Source organism: Anser brachyrhynchus (assembly GCF_964034855.1).
Source record: "Anser brachyrhynchus genome assembly, chromosome: 1".
Lineage (NCBI taxonomy): Eukaryota > Metazoa > Chordata > Aves > Anseriformes > Anatidae > Anser > Anser brachyrhynchus.
The window spans coordinates 155,484,902-155,511,190 of NC_137694.1; the positions used below are offsets into that span (position 1 = coordinate 155,484,902).

The 26,289-nt window shown below is 47.7% G+C and overlaps 2 protein-coding genes and 1 long non-coding RNA gene across 8 annotated transcripts in view; 2 read left to right on the top strand and 1 right to left on the bottom strand.

Moving 5' to 3' along the window:
• The first annotated feature begins 4,091 nt into the window (after positions 1-4,091).
• Positions 4,092-11,754, top strand: LOC308187712 (G-protein coupled receptor 183-like). 2 transcript variants are annotated; one of them, XM_080575935.1, is made up of 2 exons: positions 4,092-5,513; positions 6,326-11,754. In XM_080575935.1, exon 2 carries the CDS (start codon positions 6,346-6,348, stop codon positions 7,402-7,404), a length of 1,059 nt encoding a protein of 352 aa, XP_080432061.1. In that variant the 5' UTR covers positions 4,092-5,513; positions 6,326-6,345; the 3' UTR covers positions 7,405-11,754. The 2 variants fall into 2 exon arrangements, with proteins under 2 accessions (XP_080432061.1, XP_080432062.1); XM_080575936.1 differs by having other exon boundaries at positions 4,092-5,383.
• Positions 11,755-14,406: 2,652 nt separating this feature from the next.
• UBAC2 (UBA domain containing 2) overlaps positions 14,407-26,289 on the bottom strand; it is a 103,740-nt gene continuing 91,857 nt past the window's right edge. For all 5 annotated transcript variants that reach the window (XM_080575942.1, XM_080575941.1, XM_080575940.1 and 2 more), the window contains 2 exons: positions 18,484-18,606; positions 14,407-15,127 (listed from right to left, as the gene is read on the bottom strand). In XM_080575942.1, coding sequence (XP_080432068.1) covers positions 15,020-15,127; positions 18,484-18,606 — 231 coding nt within the window. In that variant the 3' untranslated portion in view covers positions 14,407-15,019. The remainder of the gene's footprint in view (positions 15,128-18,483; positions 18,607-26,289) is intronic.
• On the top strand, positions 22,503-26,280 carry LOC308187728. Its single transcript, XR_013944885.1, has 2 exons — positions 22,503-22,631; positions 22,775-26,280. It is a non-coding gene; the product is annotated as an uncharacterized lncRNA (long non-coding RNA).

Below are 26,289 nucleotides of genomic sequence, written 5' to 3' on the forward strand. Positions count from 1 at the left end.
TGCATGAACATGGTCCTCCATGGGGAAACTGCAAAGCAAAGCTGAGGACGCACCCGGAGATGTTGCTCTCTACTTATTGTTTAGCTCCCAAAGTGTTTCTTCTCTGTTCCCAGTTTCCCAACTCTTTGTGAAATCTTCTGCTACTTGGAGATCTCAGAATCACAGGATGGCTGAGGCTGGAAGGCACCTCTGGAGGCCATCTGGTCCAACCCCTGCTCCAGCAGGGCCACCCAGAGAGGGTTGCCCAGCGCCATGTCCAGGTGGCTTTTGAAGATCTCCAAGGAGGAGACCCCACAGCTTCTCAGGGCAACCTGTGCCAGTGCTCCGACACCCGCACAGCACAGAAGTGCTCCTGGTGCTCAGAGGGAGCCTCCTGGGTGCCAGTTTGTGCCCAGGGCCTCTGGTCCTGGCACCGGGCACCACCACAAAGAGCCTGGCTCTGTCCTCTCTGCAGCATCCCTTTAGGTGTTAATTATTAAAAATTATTATTGTTAATAATTAATATCAGTTACTATAATTAATAAAAAATCATTAATAAGAAGCCCCCTGAGCCTCTTCTTCTGCAGGCTGAACTGTCTCAGCCTTTCCCCGTGCCCCAGTCCCTTCAACGCCCTCACGGCCCTTTGCCGGACTCCCTCCAGTAGCTCCAGTCCTCTCCTGTACCGGGGAGCCCAGGGCTGGACACAGATGCACGGGAGCATTGTGTGCACGTGCAGGAGCAGCCTCTGGCTTGGAGCAGGGCAGGAGGCTGGGCTGGCAGCTCTCTGTGAAGTTACATCTCCCCAGCACTTTCTGTTACGTGACGTCTTTCAGTTCTTGCCCAGCAGGTACTGTTTGGGTTGGAGCTGTTGTGGAAACACTGCCTCAGGGCGAATGCTGCTGGAAAATTCCACCTAACAACAGATTAGCAATTTCTGACAGTAAAATTCACGAGAAACATTCTGTTTTCGTAGATGAAAACAATAATGCTGTGGGTGCCCTGCAGAGAGGCGCTGGCCCCCGAGGGATCACGCCTTGATGGGGCGGTGGGCGTATGAGGAGGCGGCCACCAGCGTGTCACGGCCTGCTCTGGGAAGAGCCGAGCACGGTGCCCCTGTCTTCAGGGGGCACAGAGAGCAGCAGCACCACGACGAAGCCACGTTAAGGTTGCATTTGGCGTCTTGCAAACGAGGAGAGGGCTGTACCACACGAGTTACAGAACGAGGCGTCCCGTCGGAATAAACTGTAGCGCAAGCTCGCGGTGACCCGGGCTGAATCGAGATGCCTTTTTGGCACCTCTGATGCCACAAACACTCAGCTCAGCACCTCTTGCACACCCGCTGCTCCTGCCCGGGCCGCGGCTGCACGTTACAAGCCTGCGGGCGTACGCAGCGTGCGCAGCCCCACGGTAAGAAAAAACAGATAAAAATAGGACCTCTGTTCTCCAAACCTGCCTTCTGATTGCCTTTTTTTTTTTTTTTTTTAACAAGTGTTTAAACATTGTTTTTAACCACAGAGATCAGATACTCAGACAACTTTCATCTCATTCCTGCAGAATCAAAATGGAGCTTCTCGGCAGCAGCGTGGCGGGGCACCGGTGATGTTCGCACTCAGCAGAGGAAGTTGCCTCGTAACGCGAATTTCCCTGGTATTTCTCCTGCCAGGGTGCCCAGCCCTGCATGGCCAGGCACTGCCCCAGCTCCTGCAGCATCCCCCTGCAGCTGGGTGGCCCGGACCATTGCCACCTGGAAGCCCCGCAGTCCCTGCAGCCCACCGAGATCCATGCTTGCCCCTTGGTCCTGACCATGAGGTCCTCAGAGCTGTGTGGATCTTCGCAGCCAAGGTCAGAGCAAGCCCCTGTCTTCTGAGACATCACCTCCAGACCAAACCAGGGCATTTCACTCAGAAACACAGTTCAACCGTATCATTACTCAATGTTTTTCCCGATGCAGATTTAGGGCCAGATTAAGTTTCAAGTGCTCCAAAACCCCGGTAATTACTTTCTTGAGATTTTGGTCACCAACTGGCAAGAATCTCAGCACAGGTTTTGCTCTTTCTGCAGTTTCCATCACCTTGAGTTGAAGCCTCCCAGACATCATCCCCCACCCCCCCCCCATAGCTGCTGCTATCAATGGGCAAGGCAAGCCGGCACTGAACCCAGTTGTCCTCCTAATTTTGGTTCTGCTCCCCCACCAGGTGAACATCAGAGGACCGAGCTGTGGAAAATCCCTGCCTGTCGTGTTGAAACCGAAAGCACCTGGATCGGAGATTTTGCATCTGAACCCGAAGCTTCCTGAAAATGTTTTGCACCTGAAGACAGAAACAGCAGCTGAAGCCAAAGGGGGGAGGAAGCCAGGAGAGGCAATGAGGCAATGGAAAGAAAGCGCAGAAGCTTCCTGCCGCCCCTGGCGCAGAGGGGATGCTGCCTCCTCCGCGTCACGGTGCCCGGCTCCAGATCACCTCTGGACCTGAGGCACCCCACTGGGGCTTGGGCAGCAGCCCAGATTTGGGTCTGGAGACCTTGCTTGGAGCAAGCCTGGTGCCAGCACGTTCAAGGCTCCTGGAGACCCTTTGCAAGCTTTCCCCATTGATCCTGTGGACCGTGGGCCTGGGGGAGCGAGACGCATCGGCCTGCAGGACGGGAGGGAAAGGCGACCATTGCAGGGCCTGTGGCAGCAGGGCACCAGGACGCGGCCTGTCCAGATAATGGTGCCTCTTCGTAGGCCAGCACGGTGGCTCTGGTGTAAGAAGTCACCGACTGACAGAGCCAAATTTGAGGGGAAGGAGCAGACCGGCTCCTAGGGGCTGAAGGACAGTGGCAGGCACGACGCTGGCCTGAAGGACCAGCCCCAGAGGAGCCACGGGTGGGGTCTTCTGCTGGGCAAGGCAAAGCCTGCGAGAAAAGGCCTCCAGAAACCAAAGGGGGCTGCAGGGAGTCCTGGAAATACCTGGGCCAGCTGGTGGCAGGGAGCGACATCCAGGGCTTCGCAGGAAAGGGTGGGGAGGGTTCGTAGGTCTTTGTTTTTGGGTGGGGACAGAAATGGGCTGGAAGAGCATGGAGTAAAGAAGAGGGGTGGGGGAGCAGTTTCTCTTAAGGTGCTGTGAAAAACACAGGCCGCAGCAGAAAGGACGTGACCAGGACGGAGCAGGAGCACCCTGAGGAGAGGCGGCCTGGTGCCAACATGGGTGCAGCAGCAGAAGACCTGAACCCAGGGAGGGTCCTGGCCCGAAAGGAGCCGTGGCTGCGGCGTGGCGGGGCTGTGCAACGGGTGGAGCTGGGTTGCACGCCCGTAGCGCAGCACCTGCTGCACGCAAGGCAGGAGCGTGTTTTGCACAGAAGAAGAACCCACTTCCTTTCTTCTGCCTTGCAAAAATAAAAATAAAATTAAATCGGGCAGAGAGCGCTTTGCTTCCCTCCCTCCTTATTTCCAAGCTGTTCCCAGGTGCGGCTGACACCCGGACCTGTGGGCTCCTTCGCCTCCCGCTGAGGCTGGCGCTGCCTCACGGGGCTCATCCCTCCTCTGGTCTCCCCAGCCCCACAGAGGCACCTTGGCCTCTACTCAGGGTTGAGACCCCCAGAGCCCCTCTACGTGGCCCTCCCTGGCACTGTGGTGCTTTCCCGTGCCCATGGTGATGGGACGGGACACAAAAAGACCTGGGGGTGAGGCTTTTGGGTTTTCCCTGTGAAACCCTCCTGCCACAAGCGCCAGGGAGGGAGGAAGGCTGGGAACCTCTGGGATAAGGCAACCCCTCGCCCACCCTCCGTGCTGAAGTGACCACCACCCGGCTGTGAGCTGTGGGTGCCTGAGCCTTCACCTCATTTTGGCAAAGTGTGAGGTGAAGGACGGTCCTGAACCCACTCTCAGGTGTGTGCTCAGGATCAGGCCTTCCGCAGGGATTACCCCGTGCAATGTCATGTCCTCCGGGCACCATCGTGATGGAGCAGCTCAAGAACATCTGAGCCCTGCACAAGTTTGGGTGGCTTAACTATTGACAGCTGTGCACGTAGAAAATCCCCATCACGAAGGAATATTTTCTGTAATTTACTCAGCAGCTATTGTCCCATCAGCAGACCTCTCCCCTCAGGCAATATAAACCCCTGAGCAATAGAAGTGTCTCCATGAACAGATGATTGTGAGCAAATTTTCATTATTAGTCTTAAAGTTGTAGAAGTTCATGCCAATATCATTCACTGTGTAATTTCTGTACAAATGACTCACTGCACATGAGTACACAGATTAGTGCTGAGTTTAATGCCACTATGCTGAAAACGATTATAAATATTATGCAATTAAAGAATTGGTTGAGCTTTACTAGCATAAAGGGAAATTTAAGTTTAGCTTAACTGTAATCTTAACCTTGACATTTCTTAGCCTCAGTGTTTTCCAGTACTGCCCTAAAGGTCCCCTGCTGGGAATTTCCTAGCTTACTGGGAGTTTTTGGAAGGAGAAAAAAAAAATAAAATAAAAGAAAACAAGCGAGATCATCACCACCAAAAAGAAAAAAACCCCAACCACCGAGCAGAGTCTGAAATCCTCCTGGGATCTGAAAGCCCCCCGCGGCCTCCAGGAAACAGAGGCCGTGGGGAAGGCCGTCCTGCCAGCTGTGGGGCAGGCCGCGCTTCTGCGAACGTTTTGGGAAGTGCCAAAAGCTCGAGGAAAGTACTCAGCCCTGCCGCGGGGCGGGCTGGCTGCCCCCAGCAGCTCCCGGCAGCCTACACGTGAAGATGGGCTTCCAAGGAGGGCAAACTGTCCGACTCCACGGAGAATGGTCTGCACCTCACGGAGCAGCGCCCACCGGGCTCTCCATCCCTCCTCGGACGGAGAGTTAATGGCACACGTGGGCTCTGTGTGGGTGTGATAAGCTGCACCAAGTGTTTTCCTGGACTTTTGGGAAAAAAGTGAAGCAACCCCATCAGGCTGCCCTGGCAGGGGGCTGAGCCCCAGGGCGATGCGTGAAACAGGGTCGGAGCTGTTGTCTTTAATCTAGTGCATTTTGCATTCTCGTAGAAATTTTCAGAGTAAAACCCAAAGTCGGCTGAGATGTCAGGAGCGATTGCTGCGCAGGTACAGTCATTTGTCTTCCCCGGCGCTGCCACTACTGAGAACAACCCCACGGCTGACAAATGCCTCTCACACACCGAGAAAAGAGAAAGAAAAAAAAAAAAAAGCCCAGCGAGAACACACGTTTTTACTAAACCTAAGAGAGAAAAAAAAAAAAAAAAGCCCAAACCTCCCGGTGCTTTTATAACGTGAGCCAATACTGAGAGGCACTCAGACACACAGCCGGGAGCACGGCGCTGGAGGGTCCTGCGCTGGGGCGGGAGGAAGAGGAGGAAGAAGAGGAGGAGGAGGAGGAGGAGGAGAAAGGAGAAGAGGAGGAGGAAAAGGAAGGCAACCGCGAGGTGGGTGTGTGTCCGTGCGTCTGTCAGAGCGCCTGTGTCGGTGCGTCCGTGTGCACCTGAGCTGCCGGGGGCTGCGGGACCGCAGAGCGGGGAACAGCAGCGGGACACAAACCCACAGCCAGAGCGTGCGGTGAGGGGCGGCTGGCCAGGATGGATAGGGATGGACAGATGGACAGGATGGGGATGGACAGGACGGGGATGGACAGGATGGGATGGATGGGATGGGGATGGACAGGATGGGATGGACGGGATGGGGAGGGATAGGATGGAGGTGGATGGGATGATGGGATGGGTGGAGGGTGCTGGATGGGACAGGGCAGGCACAGAACCCACGTCCCAAAGCACATCGAGGAGCAGAGCACACAGATTTGGTAGTGGGATGCGTCCCACTCCCCTCTTTGAAGGGGCAGGAGGCATCACCAGCACAGGGAAAGCTGGGATTTTTCCTGTCTTTATTTTTTTTTTATTTTTGTTTCTGCCCTCCAGACCCCCTCCTGCCCCAGCCCCGCCTCTGTCTGGGCATTTTTTCATTGAATGTCCCCATTACCCCCGCAGTGATGAATAAATTATACCACTGCCACGAGATGAGTTTGGGACCTTGTTTGTGTGACACGCAATTATATCTCCCCCTCTCCTCCCCCCTCCCTCCACATCCTTTCTGGTATTGCTTGGATGTGCAAAAAAAAAAAAAAAAAATAAAATAAAAATAAGAGGAGCTGGTGACAAGAACCAGAAAGAAGACAATGAGTCACAGCCTTTGTTTCGCCGCTCGCACCGAAATCACCAGAGATGCGTTTTTCCAAATGACTGGGGCTGAGCGCTGCCGGGGGGGCGGCAGGGAGCGGGAGGGGACAGGCCCTTGGCTTCCTGGTAAGAGCCAGCCCTGGGGGTGCCGGTCCCGCTGTCACCGGGCTGCGGGTTTCACCTCTCTTCTCATCCCAGGGGAGAGGAACTGGCTGGAAATGGCTGCTGTGGAGGCTGCGTTCCCCCCTGCCAACCTCACCTCCGTCAACCAGAGCGGCTGCAACGTGCACAACCACCACTTCTCGGCCAAAGTCACCTTCTCCCTCTTCTACACCGCCCTGCTGGTGTTTGGCGCCTGCGGGAACATCCTGGCCCTCTGCATCACCTTCCAGCGCAGGAAGAAGAAGCTCAACTCCACCGACCTCTACCTGGTCAACCTGGCCCTGTCCGATGCCCTCTTCACACTGGCGCTGCCGGGCAGGATCGCCTACTACGTCCTGGAGTTTAACTGGCCCTTTGGGGACTGGTTCTGCCGGGCCACCGCCTTCATTTTCTACATGAACACCTACGTGGGCATCTACTTCATGACCTGCGTGAGCGTGGACCGCTACATCGCCGTGGTGCGCACCAGGCACCCCGGCAGGATCCGGAGGATGAGCCGTGCCAGGGCCATCTGCGTCCTCATCTGGTTCTTGGTGTTCCTGCAGACGGCGCCGCTGCTCCTGCGGCCCATGACGCGGAGGATGGGGGAGAAGCTGACGTGCATGGAGTACTTCAACTTCGAGGAGATCCCCAAGCTGCCCTACCTGCTGCTGGTGGCCTGCGTGCTCGGCTTCTTCCTGCCCGTGGGCATCATCTTGGTGTGCTACGTGCGGATCAACCTCAAGCTCTGCCAGACCGCCAAGGAGAACCCGCTGACGGTGAAGAACGGGCACCACCGCCGGGCCTTCACCGTCATCCTGGTGGTGCTGCTGGCTGTCCTGCTCTGCTTCAGCCCCTACCATCTCAACATCGTCCAGTTCATGGTCAGGAAGATCCTCTACCAGCCGTCCTGCCGCGAGCAGCAAGCCTTCAAGATGTCCCTGCAAGTCACCGTGGCCTTCATGAACCTCAACTGCTGCATTGACCCCATCATCTACTTCTTCGCCTTCCGGGGCTACAAGCGGAGGCTGCTCCGCATCTTCAGGAACAGCGGCTCCATGGCCACCTCCTCCACTGTCAAGACCCCCTCCGAGAGCAACAGCAACAGCCAGCCCCAGGGCTCCAGCTCCGTCTAGTGGCACGACCCCTCCTTTTCTCTCCGGCCCGCAGCGTAGGGACCATGCCCCACAGCAGGACCCGCTCTGGCAGAGCCCCACCGGCCATACTTCTGCTCTGTGGGGCACGGGGCCACCAACACTACCTGGAGCCGCTCTCCTGGAGTAGAAGGGCCCGTCCTCACCTCAGCCCCAGAGCATGCAGCGCCCACAAGGGCTGGTGGAGGCCCTGGGGGTTTCCCAGAGCCACCCTCCCACACGTGTCCCGCACCCACTGCGGGGCCGGTGGCTGCGGGTAATGTGCCCGTCCCTGCTTTTCTGCGTCCCTTTGTGGTGGATGTGCTCCAGGAAGAAGCCCTGAGGGGCTCGCTGCTGTCCCCCGGCCCGCACGTTGCATGGGGCAGGCAGCGAGCCAGCAGGGGTCTGCTCCCCTCCACGGCCCCGGGGAGGAGGTGCAGGGTCCCTCGCAGCGCTCTCCAGGAAACCTTCACCCCCGTCCTCCCCGCTACCTGATGTGAGCGGGGGAAAGGGGCCTGGAGGTGGCCTCACGGGGCCTTCTCTTGAACCCAGGGCCTGGGGTGCGAGCCAGCACCCAGGCTTGTCCTAGTGCTGCTGGCGGCTCGTGTGTGACCATCTCCAGAGCGAGCGGAGGAGGCCCAGGGAGTCTGGCTCCCGTCGACACCCCTGCGGCGGGGAGAAGTCGTCACGAGCCAGGAGCTCCTCGGATCCTCTCTGAAGTGGCTGGGCTGCGAGGCCTGGCACAGGTGAAGCCTGCGTGTGCAGGACATCACGGTGCCTGGGGCGCCTGCCTTGTGCCGGAGGCTGGAAGGGACGGAGATGCGCGCGTAGGCTTGAAAAGGAGGAAAACCGGCTTTATTTTGCTTAACTTTCATGAACTGGCACTTTTGAATAATCTAAATCGTTCCTGAAGGTAATAATGTTTCTTTGTTGCTAGAAGGTCAATGACAGAGTCATGTGCAGCCCTTTACTGTTCAAGTGCACATGAATCAGCTTTCGGATGATGATGGCTTTACCCCCGGTGCGGGTACCTGCAGCACCCCGCAGGCTGGCTGAGAGGGACGCATAAAGTAACTGCGGTTGGAAAGTGTCTCCAGCGGGACCTTCCAGGTTGCCTGGGCCCCACTCAAAGCAGGCGGAACTGCAGTGCTGGCCTGAAGGGAGCCTGTGTCCTGTACGGCATGCCACAATGGACAAGGAAGAGCCGGCATGCAATAGTTTAGGAATATCAATGGTCTGAACACTGTAAAGGAGCCGGGCAAGGGTCACCAGTCCAACAGCCCGCGTGAAGCAGGACCACCACTAGCACGAGGTCAGTGGCCACGGCTTGGTCCAGCTTGGACCAAGCTCCTCCAAGGAGGAGGCTCCCGCACCAAGGGGATGGGTTCTTGTGCCGCACCCCCTCCGGATGGAAACACTCGTGGTGCTTGAACCTCCCCGTCTGCAGCTGGTGGCTGTCACCCCCTAACATCGTCCCCTGTCACCGAGGAGTGGTGCTGTGCGAGCGCAGTGGCCTCGCTCCTCTGGACGGACTTTTGAGGACACCCACCTGGGGACAGCAGGACACACAAGGACGGGGAGGGAAGGGCTTGTGCAGAGCAGGCCAGAGCAGCCTGCCAAAAGGAGAGTTGTTTTAGGGATCCCGTGTCGCCTGAACCAGCTCGCCCGCCCATGCATGTTCCCCAGCTGCTGGTGTAGGAGTGTGAAAATGGGGCATTTCACTAAAACCATACGTTCATTGAAGAGAAACGGGCGCAACGTACATTCTCTACACTTCATTCATCGCCTGAGCCGAACTACTCGCAAAATGCTCGCTTCAATCATGCAATTGCACGGCAGCTGGCCCCTGGAGCCGTGCATGCTTCCTGCGGCTCGCTCCGCCTTGTGAGCGACCTCGATGAGAACATTTCTCATCCCTCCTCTTATCAGCTCCTATCGGTAACTGCACCGCCGCTGCTGTTGCTCCCTTCCTGACATTCTCCTCGGTGCAAACGCATCTGAAATCACCGCTGCGCTGCTGCCATCAGATGTGGGATTCCTGCAGAGGAACGCGAGCAGACACCCATGCAGGGGCGAGATAACATCTGGGGAGCGGCGACCGCAGCTGGCAGACAAGGAGCTGTTGTCTCTGCAGGGACGGGGACACCGTGGCCGCGCCCCGGCAGCGCATCCTCTGCAACGCTGGGGCTCGCCAAAAGAGGGAGAGCCGAGACCTTATCCGGGGCTGGCAAGATTAATATTTCTGTATTAATATTTTGAAGTCACCTGGAGCTGCCACTGCTCTTCTCAAGCCATGCAAGAGTCTGCTTAATATAATAAATACGGTGGTTGTGAAGGCTGAGGCAGCTGTGCAGCCTTCATCAGCGTCACCGATGGTTTTCCAAGCAGAGAGTTACTTTTGCGCCGTCTCGATCCAGCCTAGGCTGCCGACTTTTGACCTGAAGAGAGATGGGAAAATTGCTGGTTTTATCCCGAGGCAGTGAGCACACTTATTTTTTTTGCGGTCGCACGGCACTAGCGTATCTGCGTACAGCGTGCAGATTACAGACCTACGTGATGCAAAATGAAATTCCCTTAGCAAACCCGCGCTGTGACCCTTGCAGTTCAAAACCCCTTGTGAGTCAAAATCCTCTAAGGCAGCACATTTCAGCCTTCTCCCGATTTCTGCAAAAGGGCGATTAGCTCAGGCAATTAAACGGCGTGCAGAAAGCACGTAGGGAAGGCCTGCCTGCAAAGCTGTACCTCCTGATGGGGATTTACCAGGTGGAGAGCCGCCTTTTCCCTTAGTGGTGGTTCCCAGCTCCACGCTGCCAGTCGGCACGAGCTCTCCACCCACCTCTCTCCCTTCTGTTTCGGCAGGAGGGCAGCGTGCTGCAGCCGTGCCCTTCCTGGTGCAGGTCTCCCTGCAGGGCCCTGGCGAGGTGCCACGCACGGACTGGGGCCATCGGGACTGGGGTCGGCAGGACCAGCCATGCTTTGTAAGCCACCACCATCTGCCTCGTCGCCTGCTGTGGTGACACCAGGGTTTGCTTCACCACCGAGCATCTGGGATCGACTGCAGTTTTCTTTCCTGGTTATCTGCAGCACCTCATGCAAAAGTGAACAAATAAAGTGGAAGGTCTCCCCTATCAGACATCCCTGAAAAGAAACAGGAGTGGGTTTTCGGTACGGGATTAGCCGCAGTATCGTGTATTTGCATTTTTCATGCAGAATCTCTGTGGATTCTTTCCGAACCGACCTCGGCGTGCTGTGACGTCCCTCCGCCCCTTGTCTCAGCAGGTCTCTTCTTCCTCCCCTGTGCACTCCGTTTTCTGTGCTTCTAAACTCATTGTCAATCTGCTCATGTTATCTGAGCTCTCTCCTTCCTCTCAGCTCCACCTCTTTGCTGATCTTAGATGCCATTTACGGTCTCTACTTATCTCTGTTAAAGAAGGCCAAATCCTGCTTTCAGTTCAGCCACGATCCCCGAATTCTTCACCCACTTTTGAAGCAGATATATTCCTGCTTTCTCCAACGCTGCCATTCAGGCTTGGCTACAGCCTCCTGCAAACATGCGCAAGCCTGGCTAACTTCCAGTTTCCTCTTGGAAAGTCTCCTTTGCGAACGCCAGTGGCTGGACGGCCACCTTGTGGAGACTGCCACCAGCTGCACCCCTTCTCCAGGTCGCCACCGCCTGCTTCGTGTCCTGCACTTGCACTGGAAGCTCTTGGTAGCGCGGAACCTCTTTGAATTTCAGTGAAAAGTTGCGTGTACTTCCTACGGCCAAAGCACCCTTTTGTGGTACGGGAGGAATGTAATCCTCCTGAAAGTTAAACCAAACACAGTATGCTTTGAATAAGCACATTTACATGTACAATAAAATAGGCATCTACGTGTGCATACAAACACATACAGCGTTTGCGTGTTCATGTGACCCTCCTAGTAAAATAGTATTTATGCTCATTCATACAAAGTGCTTATTTCTGTGGCTGCCCAGTTAAAGAAAGCTAACCTCATTTAGGTTTTTTCTTCTGGAAGAACACATACGAGAAATTAAACACACTCATGTATCGAAGCAAGAAGTAGTTCCAATGAATACTGTGCATTTATTTACCTTCAAACAGATGCAGTTCCCCTACAACAGCCCAGTTGTGGTCCTGAGTGCTTTCAAATCTGGATGCCCTTGCAACTGCATACATACTCCAAATGTACGTGTTGAACGAGCTGGGAAACCTTGCACACAGACCTTTAATTTTCTTGAACAAACGCTTAGCTCCAGTTAAATTAGTCAAAGTGATAAATAAACGTTCTCTCTCACTCTCTGTATATATACATATACACACATACACCCACCCACACGTATATATGCATAAACTCATATGCAGAAGAGCCAAAATTTTTGCCCTATGTCCAGTACCCTGCTGTATATTTTGCTTCCTTGGTTTTTAGTTTCAGACAAAAGTAACGAGACCTCTTCAGCACGCGTTCACAAGGGCAAGGGCAGGTGCTATCGATAGGACGGGGAGGTACACGGACCAACCCCGACGGTCCACTCGCTCACGATGTAAGTAGTATGTGACCTTTAACACGCGTTTTGGGACAGGAAAATGTGTTAGTTAGGTGCAGAGCCCAATCATTCTGCATCTCAGCAAAAAGTTAAGGCTTGAGAACCTGGCAGCTTATCAGGCAGATTTCCACAAATACAAAGCTCTCTGTGGGTGTATTTCAAAGTATCACAACCATCTAGGAAAGTCCCCAGTAAATTATTCCGATGTTGTCTCAAAAGATAACATTCCTAGCCTGTCAGAGAAAGCAGAAAAACAGCTGCTGTTACTTCAAAACACCACATCTTGGCTTTAATAAAACCAGTCCGAATTTCCTATGGACTTAAAATTCTCTCCATAGAAAAGTGTTTTGCATTCTCTCGCTGCCTATACATACGTTTGCGTCACACATAAAAAAGGAATGAGACGTTTAAAGTTGTGCTGGGCACAGCACTGTGTAAGCTGGAAGGAGCACGCTCCTCACGCTCACAGAAATGGTCCACGAAAGTTTCACAATCAAGTGGAAATCGAGTTCATCTCCAGCTCTAATGCACGAAGCTTTTTCTACATTCTTGTATGAAACAGGAACTCTGCTCAACTGCATCAGAGACCCCTCCTTTTACCACTTCTATTTTTTTTTCTCCTTGGAAATCACAACCCTGGAAGTATTTTGAGCAAGATCTGTTCTCACAGATATTGAGGGGAGTTTTCAACCAACGTCACCGAGACCTGAATTTTACTCCTCATGTTTGACCATGTTTTGTGAATTGCTCAGCAAAAAGGGGCTTTCCACACAACCGTGACATGTGGATACCCTCTGCACAGGTAAGGGTAGGAAAGGCTTTACACTTGGAGAATATCCACCACCATGTCCTGGGTGCCTCTTTACATATTTTAAAGTTCCAAGGAAGAAATGCAATGTCTGAAAGGGCACGTGTCCTGTTTAACTTATCCTGGGGGCTAGATGGACCTGAATTTCCTACAGACAAAATTTCACTTCTGAGGCCTTTATTGCTACTTACAAAAAATACTTGTGGAGGAAGAATCTGTATGTTTCAAAATTAAAACATGTATTCGTTTTAAAATATTTAATGGATTTCCCTATACAAATTATTGTAGGTTTCTTAGAAGGTATTCTTACATTTGACCTTTCTAAGGTATCCACTTTCTAGATATCTGGGTAGAGAGACATGCCTACGCTACACACAAAAAGTGCCACTCAGCTTCACAAAAACAAAATTTTTCACTTAAAAGACAAACCCTGCCTAAAAAATGTGATCACAGCTGCAAGCCCAGCCCTGAGGCAGGTTGATTAAAGCCCTGGAAAACACACAGTAACTCCAAAAAACTTCTTAATTCCCCCACTGGAAAATACTGAAACATATGTAAATGACTTTGACGTAATTACAGAAGAATGTCATGTATGTAAAGATGAATAACTTTGATGTCATTTCTGTATAAGCACTTGGATGCCTGAAGGACTTTTTCCAGTTTTATCAGTCAATTACGAAAATAAGAAAGGTATCTCCCTCTCTATAAATCTTGTCCTGTAGTTTCCCGTTATATTTTCCAGGCCAAGTAAGACTGCAGAGACCTGTACTTTGGCGCACACATGTTAATTTGGATTTTCTGAACGCTCTTCTCTGTCCTCTATTCTTTCACCTCATTCCCATTTCAACTGCTATGGGCTTTCGTATGCTTCTGATGACCTATATCTTTTTTCTAAACACATGCGTGTGTTAAATGTGCCTGTGCATACACAAATAGACATACGTACACACAATATACAAACAAAAGTACATATACTCCGACACATATTGAATGCTTGAGATGCACAGATAGATGGGTTTCACGGAGTTGCAGTTTAGAATCCAGTACCACTCCCGCCTCGTTTTATGGAGGTGTTCACCTCTCTCCAGCCCACCTCCTAAAACTCCTAAGCTGCTCAGAAAAAGCACGTCTGAGAGTCAAGTACGTTTAATTATGAATTTAAACTTCAAAATCAGTATTGTACTACTTTGGCATAATGTCCTGTCAACTCTCGTGTTGCTCTGAATCACTCTTAAGATTAGTATTCTCATCTGAGATCAACAGTAAGTTGCTCGAGAGAGTGAGGATTCAGCAAATGCAGGGTCGCCCACGTCTTTGAAAGTAGAAAACTAGAACTATATAGAAAAGATAGCTTTTTATATTTTCCCTTTAAGATAGCATGTAGCCAGCTCAAAAAAATGAAACCGGCACAGAGGAGACTGAGCACACATCCATCGTTACAGAAGTTTGTCTGAATTATACGTAGAAGTCATTCAAATCATTTCAGTTCTGACCTTATCGTACCATTCAATTCACTTTTATTGCTTCCAGTGAGTGTCCTCATGCCCTGTGTCCGAACAGCAATTTACTCAGTTTGTAAAATTTAAATTTACGGTGGTCACTTACCATAGCTTGCAGTATGCACATGAATGTTCTCATATCCTATCTGTGCATTATGTGCTGAATGACAACTTTTATTCAAAAAGGAGTTCAGGAAATAAAATATTACAGGCATTAATAGAACTTTCTGAAGAATGACAAATAGTCCCATAACCCTTTACTGAATTCAAAATGAAGTGATCTTCAAACATCTTATTACTGCAGTCAAAAAACAAGTACTGTAAAATAACATGTAAGCTAGAGAAATTAGACCAGTAAATGAAGAAAATACAATTTTTCTTGACAGGTAGTAAATCTAGTTGTGGTGGCTGCTGGAGCTTCTTTTCCTAGTCATTAAGTCTGACAACATGTCTAACAATGATTTACAAGAAAAAAACACCTACTCCATTTTAAAAATAAATTTAGGTGGTATCCAGTAATAAGTAGAAACTAAAGTTATTTTGAAAAGGATAACCAGAACAGAAACCACCAATTGATTTGAAGGCTTGGGAACAGTTCACATCATTCATTAACACTGCTTTCAACCACCAGTCACGCAGAGCCAGTTTCTCCTTCCTGACACTGCTTGCAGAGACGACCTTCGTGAGTCTGTCCACCAGGTGGCTTTGATCCTCTTTCAGACACGTACAAACCCAACAAGTAGAGTTCCTTCACACAGAAAACCATCAGTGCTGCAGTAGAAAATTAGTGGCTACATTTAAGTCATTATTTGAAGCCCTCAAAGCTTCCAGAGCATCTCCCCTGGAAAATCCCATTTCCATAAGTCGTGCGACCTGTAAAAGAAATAAAATAAAACTACTGAAAAAACAGAGTTTTGTTCACACTGCGTGTGCATTAGCTATGTAACAGTGTCAGGGATCACTTTTTTCCACTAATCAGTCTGTTCAAAGGCTTACATTCCTAAAGAATGAGCAAGCACAGATCTGCAACACCACAAAGACACATCTGGGACAGCATGCTTGAAGGTATTGTCAGAGAAAGAGACGACTGCTTTATGATAGTTTATTAAAAAACTACCTTTTGCTGAAAATGTATTTTCCTAGCTGGTCTAGTTTTGAGAGAGGAGTGAAATGGAAAGGAAGCTTTGTTGCCTGGCTGGCATTTCTTGTATTTTGCATTTTGGTACCATACATGACAACTGCAATCTGATCTCAGGGCTCACTGCTCTGGAGGTGAACGGGCCCTCGAGAACCCAGCACTGACCAAAATGTGGAATTTTCCAGCAGATGGAAAAACCTGTCTGTACATACTTTGCTGTACTTTCCTTGAAGAAAAACCTACTTCTCCAAAGGTCATAAAAAACAGCACATAAAAACCAACAACACATTCACTCAGGTGGTTTTTACAATAAACCTGAAAGCTACCCCTAAAGCAGAGGCAATGCAATACTTAAATTGGTTTGGTAAAATTCATGGAAGGATTCTAAATATTTTCAAAACAGTGCAAGTCATTGACATCTGATGGAAGTATTACCTGGAAATGGGCATATTAAGAGAGTGATTTGGGTAATCAGTAACCAGTTGATCATCCTTCTCTACAATACCATGAACGGACACCTAACATTTTCTCATAGTGTTGTAACAGATTTTATTATATGTGAATTTTATTATATGTGAATTATTAATATGTGAAAAAAATGTGCATATAATCAAATTTAATCTAGGGTTATATTTCAGTTTAAATTGCATTAAAAATCTACAATTCTCCATTAGGTATAACTGAAAGTCACAATGTAACTAATTCACTTTTATATTTAATCACCCACAGAGGGGAAAAAAAGGCCGGGGGTGCAGCGTGCAGAACTAACCACGGCCGCTGGCAGCACGAAGCATTCTCCCTCCTGCCCTGTTATCGCGCTGGCCTGCGAGCAGACACCACAGCTCCCGAAAGTGGAAGCTGCGGGCTGTGAGCTGCTCCTCCATGGGCGGGCTTGCACGGAGGGAGCGCGGCCGAGGCCCTTCGTGTCTCGGGAGGAGCCTTCCTGGGGCACACCAGCGACGTGCACCCAGCACTTCAAATGACATTTAGAGGAAAGGTGCAGCTGAAGGTAACCTTCCCTTCCCCTAAGACACACCCCAGAACATTCAGTATTTTTAATCTCTTCTGCTTTGGTGGCTTGTTGAGAAATAGTTGCTAGGAAATGTTTGTAAACTGTTACCTTGGCTGTCAGAATATCAAACATGGTGCCCGTTTTGTGCATTTCCCCCTTCTCCCCTTTACCACCCAGCATCAGTTTCTCACCTTCTTGTAGCGAGAGAAACAAGCTGTTACTTTCGACTCCTCTGCAATATCAAACTGGATTTCAGAACCGCTACCTTTCTAACGTGTCCTGTTTCAGATTTTTCACCTAAGGCAATGGTCTTTATGAGAAAGAGGCCAAGCGATGGAAATAAAAGCTAACCACAGAAATACATTTCAGAAAGAAAAAAGAAATGGTAGTGGCCATGAATTCTAACTTTAACTTTCAATAAGTGGTGGATGGAGTTGCAATGTTCCCATTTACAGAAATATCCAGCGAGCACGACGAGGAATAAATTTTAACAACAAAAAGCTGTTTTTGTCTGAGTATATTTTAATCACAGGAACTGAATCCAGCTCCAGGAAGCTGAGCTGTATACTGGTAACGGTAATTTAAGGTACTAAAAAACCCACAAGACAAGCAGAGATTTTTTGTACCAAAAGTGTTGCTAACGCTTGCAAATTTGAATCTGAGGAACAGACACAAACCTTGCACTTTTGCCACCCAATTTAGGGTGTTATTAGAGCAGTCCCGAGAAATCAAAGGTGCCTGGATTTCTTTTTGCCTTGCAGGGCACAGCATTTCGAATGACAGCAGCCAGGTGATCTCTCTAACTTTGATGCATTAGAAAATGCAAGTGTATATTGAAGTGCTTTCATAAATCTGAGCCTGGGACAGTTTTTGGGTCAGAAGCCAGCACATGTTAGACTAATAACTACGTCATGAGTTCAAGCCCAACAATAACATTTTATATATACAGAATTTGTCAATCAAAAAAAAAAATCAGCAGGAAAATTTTTTGGTCCACTTGATTCCTGGCACTGGCTTTCATGCTGGCCAAAACTAAGTTTTGGCTGGTCTCAGAAGGTGTTCTTTGGTGGTTTTTTTTTCTTTCCTTTTTTTTTTTTTGTGTTGGCTGGTTCTTTTTTTTTTTTTCCCCTCCTCTTCTGATGTAGTCACCAATGAAGTTAACTTTGAACATAATCTAACATTGAATCAAAACTAGAATTGGATCATTGTAACAATTTCTCTTTGGAACAATGTCATTCTAAATTAACTAGAAATAACAGCATGGCACTAGCAAGTGTTGATCTCCTTAAAATGGGAAAAAGGGAAAGAAAAACTCACTCTTGAAACCTATTCTTGTTCAAGAACAGCAGAGATGTTAGACTATAAAAAGGCCAATGTTGTTAACCGCAGACGGGCTAAAAACTGGAGAACTTGATCACACACAATAAATCCTGAACAGAGAAACAAGTCTAATATTCAGTTCTTCAATTTCCTAGTAAATCATCCTCTCTTCTGAGAAAACAAAACCAAGCCAATCCAAACCACACACCAAACCAAACCAAACCTATTGACAAAAGTCTAAATCTACACTAGGCAGAACACACACAGAACAGAGTACGTGAAATCTGTCAACCATATCGTGTACGGAAACATCAAAGTTTTACACCAAGCGTGTGCTGCAGTCCACAGGTGGCATAACCTTTTCTATTTCCAAACAGCTACATGATTGAATTGGAAAATTAAGCCGGAGACCTCAGTGAAGGAAAAGCTGTATGCCTACAGGGAAAATGGCGAAATCTATTTGTCGTTCATTCTTCCTTTTTTTTTGGAACATGTATTTTATCAGATTTAAATAGTCCCCACTAGTGAAACTGTCTAATCTTTAGATATAAAAGATGGAAAGTTGCACATAAAAGCAGAAATTCCAAAGTTGATTTGCAACTCTAGTTTGAAAGGTGACAAGTCCCTGTATTGCGACTGTTATATTCTAGTTTGTGCTGCTGTAGACAGTGATTAAGAAATTGTGTCAACAGACAATAAAAAATCAGAGGTGATCCCTGACTGCTTTTTAATAAAATAATAATAATACAAAAAATTTACCTGCTCTTCAGAAACCTCGGTAGGTGGAGGTGTGTCTTGATCAGATGGACGATGATCTTGATAATTCGCATTCTGTCTATGACGTAAAGGAGGAAACAGTCTATTCCAGTTAATCATCCCACCCTGAAACCAGACACTGCCGTCAGTCTCTTTGCAAAGAACTAGATACTTTTAAACAAAAAGATCGTAATGCCTCATGTAATTCAAAAGGCAAACATTTGCATAAAATGCTTATTTCAAACAACAAGGGCTGCTGTAGTCTTTTGTGAAGTCAACACTGGGCTGGTTACTGCTTTACTAGCTACTGGAAGTAGTCACTGTAAACTCAGGAAGAGTGCTAATAAAAGGAGGAAAGGATTGTCTGATTTCTTGCTAATAATTCATGTTTCACATCCATCGTGAACAATTTGGTTTACTTCAGCAATGGGTTTCTGAGGCCAAAGACCCTTCTCTCTTTGCCAAGAGGGATTTGCCTGGCAAGAGACGCAACAGAGGGTCCTGCGAGTGCTTTGCATGGGGAAAGGAGTGAAAGAAAGAAGTAGGGGGAAAGCAAAAATGCATTTCATCGCATCCACAAAACCACATCAGGAAACTCAGATCACATGCTGCTGATCACAAGCCCAACTCGCAGGCTACCTGTGATCGACTTTCCATGCCAGCGATCACTTCTGTGACATCAATACTACTGTTAGAGACTCTCAGTCTTCCCTAACTTCAGTGTATCAAACACCACTGCAGAATTTGGCCGTATTCCCGTGCCAAAACATTTTGTAACTACACGGTAATAACATAAATGCACAGCAGTAACGTAAGTAGGGCGTAAATCACAGAACCGAAACTTTCTTTTAGCAGCCAAGCTTAAAGCCCTGTAACGGTCAGATGTTTAGAACACGAAGTACAAGCTTTATCAATGTCCAGGAATATCCCATCTTCATTCTGTGAGCTTAAACAAACATCTTTGAAGGCATTTCCTGTCACACCAGAACCTGCGAGTGGGGAAGAGCAGCAAACCCCATCTCTCTCTGTTCTCTACGATGCAGCTGGTGTTGTCCTTTCCCTCCTCACCGGCTCCCTCTGTTACTATGGAGAAGATCCCCCTCCCTTTCTGTATATATAGGACATGGACTTCCTTCCTCTAGTTGCTCTATTTTAGTTCTGTACTGTCGTTTCTCAGAAGACCTTCCTCTTAAAAAGAGTTTTTTTTCTTTTCTTCTCTCAGCGAGGGCTCTTCCTGCCTTTATGTACTCCTAGAGCATTAAATGCTCTCTGCTCGATCAGATCATCATCAGCAGCAGCAGCAAAACCTGATCCCAGACAAAAAAAAAAATCATATTTAGGGTTCCTGCCCTTTCCTTTGCTTTCTTCCGTTCTCTCCCAAGGAGACCCAGCCAGCCCAGACACCACAGGGGGCAGTGCAATAGCACACTTGAAAAAGCATCTGGGGACTCGTTAGATTTGACCCACTCGCTTGTAAAATGTTCCAGTCCCTTATGTTACAGCACTTTTTTCCCTGTGAAGATGTGCGATACCTAGGAGTCATAACCAGCCTTCAATCCATAGTTTCCACTATTAGTGATTTGGAGATTAAAAAAATGATTACCCATCTACATTTCTACTTTGTATAACGTGTAACACATTTGCTTAAAAGTCACGAGGTTTTATCTTGAAGGATTTCACGCCTTGCGTTAGCCGAACAGCCACAGTAAAAAGGAGAATTATTTTGTAGTTTAAACCCAGAGAGGGATCTCAGACCTAATACTGACACTGATGCACTACTTCTCCGTGGTATTGGAAAATCACATGTCCTGTACTTCCCCATCTATAATTTCCCCTAGCTCAGAATTCTGTTGAGTTTTAATTCATTAATTTTGAATTTCTGGAAGCCTACTAAGTTCTACAGTTAAGCAAGAACAATGAACTTAGGCTGCTTTGCCTGTGTTTCTTCTTTTGAAAGACCAGAGGGGGAGAAAATAATGCGTCCAAGGGTGATTCGAACAAAATTGCTGAATTGAAAAATGCCAGCAGGACCATGGCACATTTTTTGTAGCACCAGAATTCACAGAGAATAATGCATATGAAATGTAAAATCTACAGTAAATGCATTAATTTATCAGTATGCTGGTATATCTGAAGACTGAAATAAATGTGCCTTTCCAGCTGTGCTCTCAGCTTCACCACTGGGCTGCCTGTTCCAGTTGGGTTTTGCGTCCGCCCTGTCCCGAGCTGCTGACATGTAACAAAGAGACCTGTCTGCCTCTTTATCCTAAACTTACATTTTAAATTAGTGTGCACAAAATGCACTACCTGCAGTACAAAACCCAGATTCCCTAATAAGGTAGCTACTTAGTTTTGAAGGTTTATAATGGAAAACTTGATAAACTGCAGATATGGACTGACGCATTAAGAACAGTTCCACGCCAAGCCTGCTAACCCTCTCCCGGAGATAACAAACAGACTAGACAGACAGGTCGACATGGCTGTGAAAACATCCTTTCCATTTGTCCTCGGAATATTTCAAATACCTTCAGAAATTGTGACAAACACCAGCTCTTACCTATATTAACGACCCAAGAATATCCAAAATACAAGTACTGAAGGCTGAAAATCTTAATGCTTTGTGACCACTGATGTTCAGGATTAATTCCAACTTACTCTGGATGGTCTACTTCGCAACTGTGTATTCCCAGAGTGCACCTAAGCCACGTGCATTAAGATTCTTGATCCTTAACTGCAGGGAAATTGTTTCCCCTCATAGGCTTACCTCTAAATACATGATGGGCTTGTACAACGTAAAAGAGCAGAGATTCAGGGAACTGCAGCAGGAGTTGGCACCACGGCCAAGAGTAAAGCTGAGAAAACATTAGGAAGCACTGCTACTGTCTCAGATCCGTAGAAAGTAGAGATCAAGGCTATGGATTTCCAGAGTGCATGATGATTTTCAGATAACCTTAACTATCACAACAGAAATACAGTAAGATCTGTGTAAGATCTGTGATTTTTAATTTGACCCAAAGCGAGCATCAAAAAAATGTTTTAAATTAACTAGAACTCTCAAATTCCAGTTAAAAATGTGCAGAGATTTCCAGACCAATACTCTACCTTGCCTTACAGAAATTATTCTTCAGACCTCCCCTTCACAATTTTATGATAAATTCTGGAGTTTTTGACCACGCTAAGACACTTATTCTGAGAAACGTCAGGAAGATTTCACATGAAGATAACCAATCTGATGAATTTATTTAAGCAATGCTTCTAAAACACCTGAGAGTCCCTACTGGAGATCAGCAAACATGTATGCACTTTACACTAGACTTGAAAAAAGCCTCTAAAGCTACATCAGCCGTGAATCCTGGCATCAGTACCACACTGCGCAGATGACCTCACACGTACTTCCTCAGCCCCAACAGGCACCCTGTCTCAGGTAAGAGAGCTATCTGGAGCGGTCCCCCACTGAGGCAGGAAAAGGAGCTAATAATTAAGCAGCGAGGGTGATCAAGGACCCAGGATGTAAGCTCCTTTCCTGGGCTCTGTGACAAGTGTCTGTCAGTCTAATCCATTTAATGAAAGCCAGGCAGTTCCGTGATTCTGGTTTGTCTGTTTACTATGAAAAGAATTAAGTTGAATACTAAATAGTTGGGTGTTTAGTATTTAGCCCAGGTGACAACGTGCAAGCAGAGCAGCCAAGCAAGAAGAGCAGAGCAGGCCCAGGGACAGCAGCCACGGTCAGCCAGAAGTCAGGCCCGCCAGGCAAACCTGCAGCGATGAGGCAGGTCTAAAATCCAGCCTAAAAGTCAGATCAGTGGGGTCAGGACCCGGCGGGGAGATGCATGGCTTGGCACAGGTGTATCCATGCAGAAGCTCAGCAAAGACCAAGGGGAAGGACCTGACTTCGAAAGCAACTCCCAGTCGAGGCGGGCGAGGCCCCAACAAGGCTTCTCACAGACGCTTCTAACCACAGCTCTTTCTCACAAGTCTGCTCCAAGGGTAAGAGCTGTACCGTGTCAGAGCTGGCCCTCAGCACAGGCAGATGCAACCCCCTGGGGAGCCTGTCGGTGCACTGGGGGTCAGGATGTGATGATGCACCAGCTCCTTCCCCCATGCAGTGCTCCAGGCGGACAGGAACCACTCAGCACGCTACCCACACAAAGGTAAGGTTTCTTGTTCTGGTCTGCCTTCTTAGTCCGAATCTTCTATGTCCAATTTTGTCAATGCTGTAAGATTCACTATAGCAGAAGGATATATATATATTTTTTGCATATTTAATTTTTCCTTTGTGTCATTTGTTCTGCAGGATGAGAGGCTCGAGGAGGCCTCTTCTCTTCTCCCGGCGTTAAAACAGCACCAAGCTTACTGCCATCAAGAGGCAGAAGGTTCCCATCAGCTTGCATATGCCGCAGTCCCTGCAGTGATGCTATGAAGAATTTCTAGTCTCACTGTCAATCATCAAATTCAGTTTCGCGACATTAATCAGAAACGGCATTTCAGAAGTCCTGACTTCTGCTTCTCTACTAGAGAGAGACAACCACTGAAAAAATCACTCTACGAACCATCATTCATACAAATATTTTGTACAAGTTGGTGACTGGGCCCTTATTTCTGCCTGCAACAAAATCTTCCTTGCGTCATCACGGAAAACTCTTGACAAAAAGACTGCTCCGTTAATGAGCTGAAGAGAAGGTTGTTGGCCACACTTAAGGACAATCCTATAAGCCTTTCCTGCACCCTTCCTCCTAAGGTTGTATTTTTTAACTGAAGAAAATTGCAGCTTCTTTTGATGTTAGCAGTACGAAGAACGAGTGAATTGGTTGATGGCAAATTCTTTGTTACTGTCTGACTGGAGACAAACGTACCAAAGAGACAATTTTATCGATCTCTTGATAAATCCCTACTAGAAGGAGATGAGGAAAACACTGATGATGTTGGAACTTCTGTTACAGGAAAATGACAAATCAGTCATTAGCTTCAGACGACCAAAGAATGAGATTTAGGAAAGGATTAGATTAAGGGAATGCAAAAATGGCAGCTCTCCCCCCCCGAAAATATTGTAAGGAAATACCATACTGATGAATTATTCTTGGATAGCTGCCAGTGCTTTACGTACTGACGTTATGCCTTGTTAGGTCACATCCTTGATTTTTTTTTAGTGGTGCCTAGGACAATGCTGTTTACAAGAAAGGAGGATACTCCTTTCCTTGTAAAGGAAGATATATTCATACCAGTCTAAGAACTAGCAAATGTCTTTGATTGTACAGCGTGCTGAAATCCGAGTTGCACCATTTTTTTCACACGATCTCCTTACTCTCTTAGAAAAGGCAGCTCTCCCCGTTTCCCATATACATACCTGCCATGGCATACTCTGTAAAATACTTCTTAGCCAAAACTTGACAAATAAAAACGTATTATGGACAACTAACAAGCATCCACTGAAGTAGCTACCACATGCGTCTATTCCAATTAGAATTATTTCACCAGAATTGAAAGAAAATGCTTTATAAAAGTCCTCTTGAAAGTGATGCATGTGGTTAAGATATTTTGATAATGTTATCTCATGTATATGGTTAATGCCAACTCGCCATCTGTTTGCACAAACAGGAAACACCTCCTGATATCTGTCCTGTTCACCTTTTCTTAACACAACAACCACAGCGAAAGAAAAAAAAAAAAAAAAAGGAAACTGCTTTGCATTTCATCTTTTAAAGTAACATTTTTAGAGTTTGCTACTCTGCATAGGCGCCATTACTCCATTACTTGGTACTTGGTATAAATGTTGTCTTCTTACATACAAAATTTCATTAAAAAAATATATAATGTATTGAAAACAAAAAACTCTCATTTGCTTTTCAAATGTACTTTCTGTTACAATTATTGACTCCAATGTATGCGTACCAATAAAATAAAGAAAGAAAAAGTGTGGTTGTGAATGACACGCTGAGATCTGCTGCCTCAGTATCTGAACGTTGTGTAAGAAAGATTGGTGGCAAAGGTGACATTTCCAGTGGGCTTTGTCTAGCCCATCTCTTTTTCTGAGGTCAACACTCTTCTGGAGGATTATTTCATCTGTAACTTCTTTTTTTTTAAAGCTTTAATAACTTCCCTTTTAGAAAGGCGGTGGAAGTGTAACCATGTTAGTGTTGTGAGCATCACCCATAACGATGGGATGAGTTTTTCACCGAGGAAAGTAGTCCAGCAGTTTCTAAACATATTTCACTTTTCTCTGGAAATTTATGCTGCAGACAAGTCTCTTAAGCCAAGAGGCTCTGTCTCCAACTCTTATTTGCTGCATCCTGAACTTTGATGTCTGCATTCTCCCAGAGGAGCTCGTGTGTCACAGAAGTTCACAAATCCACATGTGGGCTTTTCTGAAGCCCGATCAGCTACTTCCTTTGAAATCTAGGAGGAACACCTTAATCTGGCCCCTGAAGCTGCCTGAGAAACAATGGCAGGGACTTCAGCACAGGCATGATGTGCTGAAGTCGTAGTAGCAGAAGCCAGAAACACCAAGTGGCAGGCACATCCGCACCTTGGGAGGCAAGGTGGGAATGGCTGCTTCTGCTGCTGCGTTCAAGGGAGGTGTAGAGAGTTTTGAACGCTTCCTAGTGTGCTCAAGCACGCACAGGCACTTGGCCTTGTAGACTGCTTGCCCTACACAACAAGAAGGGGTGCCGTGATATGACTCAGACACACAACTGGCTGGCAGTAAGTGAGAAGCTACGGAGGTGCTCCCAAACCCGCCGGTTAGCTCAGAACACTGAAAGGGGCAAGACTGCTCTGCGTTCAGCCCGTTACAGTGAGGTTAAATACCTATTCTGCACCAAACTGTGCATCACCGTAGCATTCACTTTTCAGTACTGCTGTGATGCAGCAGGTCAGCTGCAAAGCGATGGATCACCGTGGCAAGAAGAAAGAAAGATATTTCGTATCCACCACAGACTGAAAGCTGGCGTTTTTGAGAACTGATGTTACTCGTTCATCCAACATCAGGGAAGTGTTGAGCTGGATTCTCAGACTTCGTCTGCAGTAATAAATGGGAATTTAGATCTTTTATTTTCTAGGCAGGAGAGACAAGGCTTCAGCCACCTTTTCAAAGCACTTCCATTTGCAGACTTTCTGGCTTCACTCTTGCTTGCTCGTGTCAGCTGCTCTTCATACAAACTGGTCACGGCTACACCGTGTCAGTCATAATCACCACCCAAATTTTACAGGGATGGGATGATTTGGAGCTGCTCTTATGTTGAGCATTCAATACTTGCTGAGTGAGATCACCAGGGTGTGGGGGTCCAGTGTGCCAAACAAATGCTGAAGGTAGGTCCACCAGTACGAATACCAAGTCTGGACATAAGGAAACAACCTGTTACTCCATTTTAGACACTTCAGACAAAGCAGAAACAGTTCTAATCCTTCCTATAAGGCTGTCTGAATGCTAACTGGTGACATGTGAAGCATGATGATTAGATAGATAATCTCTCATACACTTCCTGTGCACAAGCCTTTTCAAACATGAATAAGTAGAGGTCAAAACAAAAGTGAGAAATCAGAGTTTCAAAATTGTTTTGATTTGAGAAGCTGAGCTAACAAACACTGGGCACAAAGAAAACTCAAAACCAAATTCTCCAATATACTTAGCATAAACAAATACTAGAGTACATAATGGGCCAGTCTGTGATTATGCAGGGGAAAAAAAAAAAAAAAAAAAAGATTATCATCCCTTTTTGGGGAGCAAAGACTGAGGTTCTGTCTTAGGCTGCAAATAGGAAGGGCTTCCACTTGTTGACATCCCAACATCAACATTCAAGGTGGCACACTGGC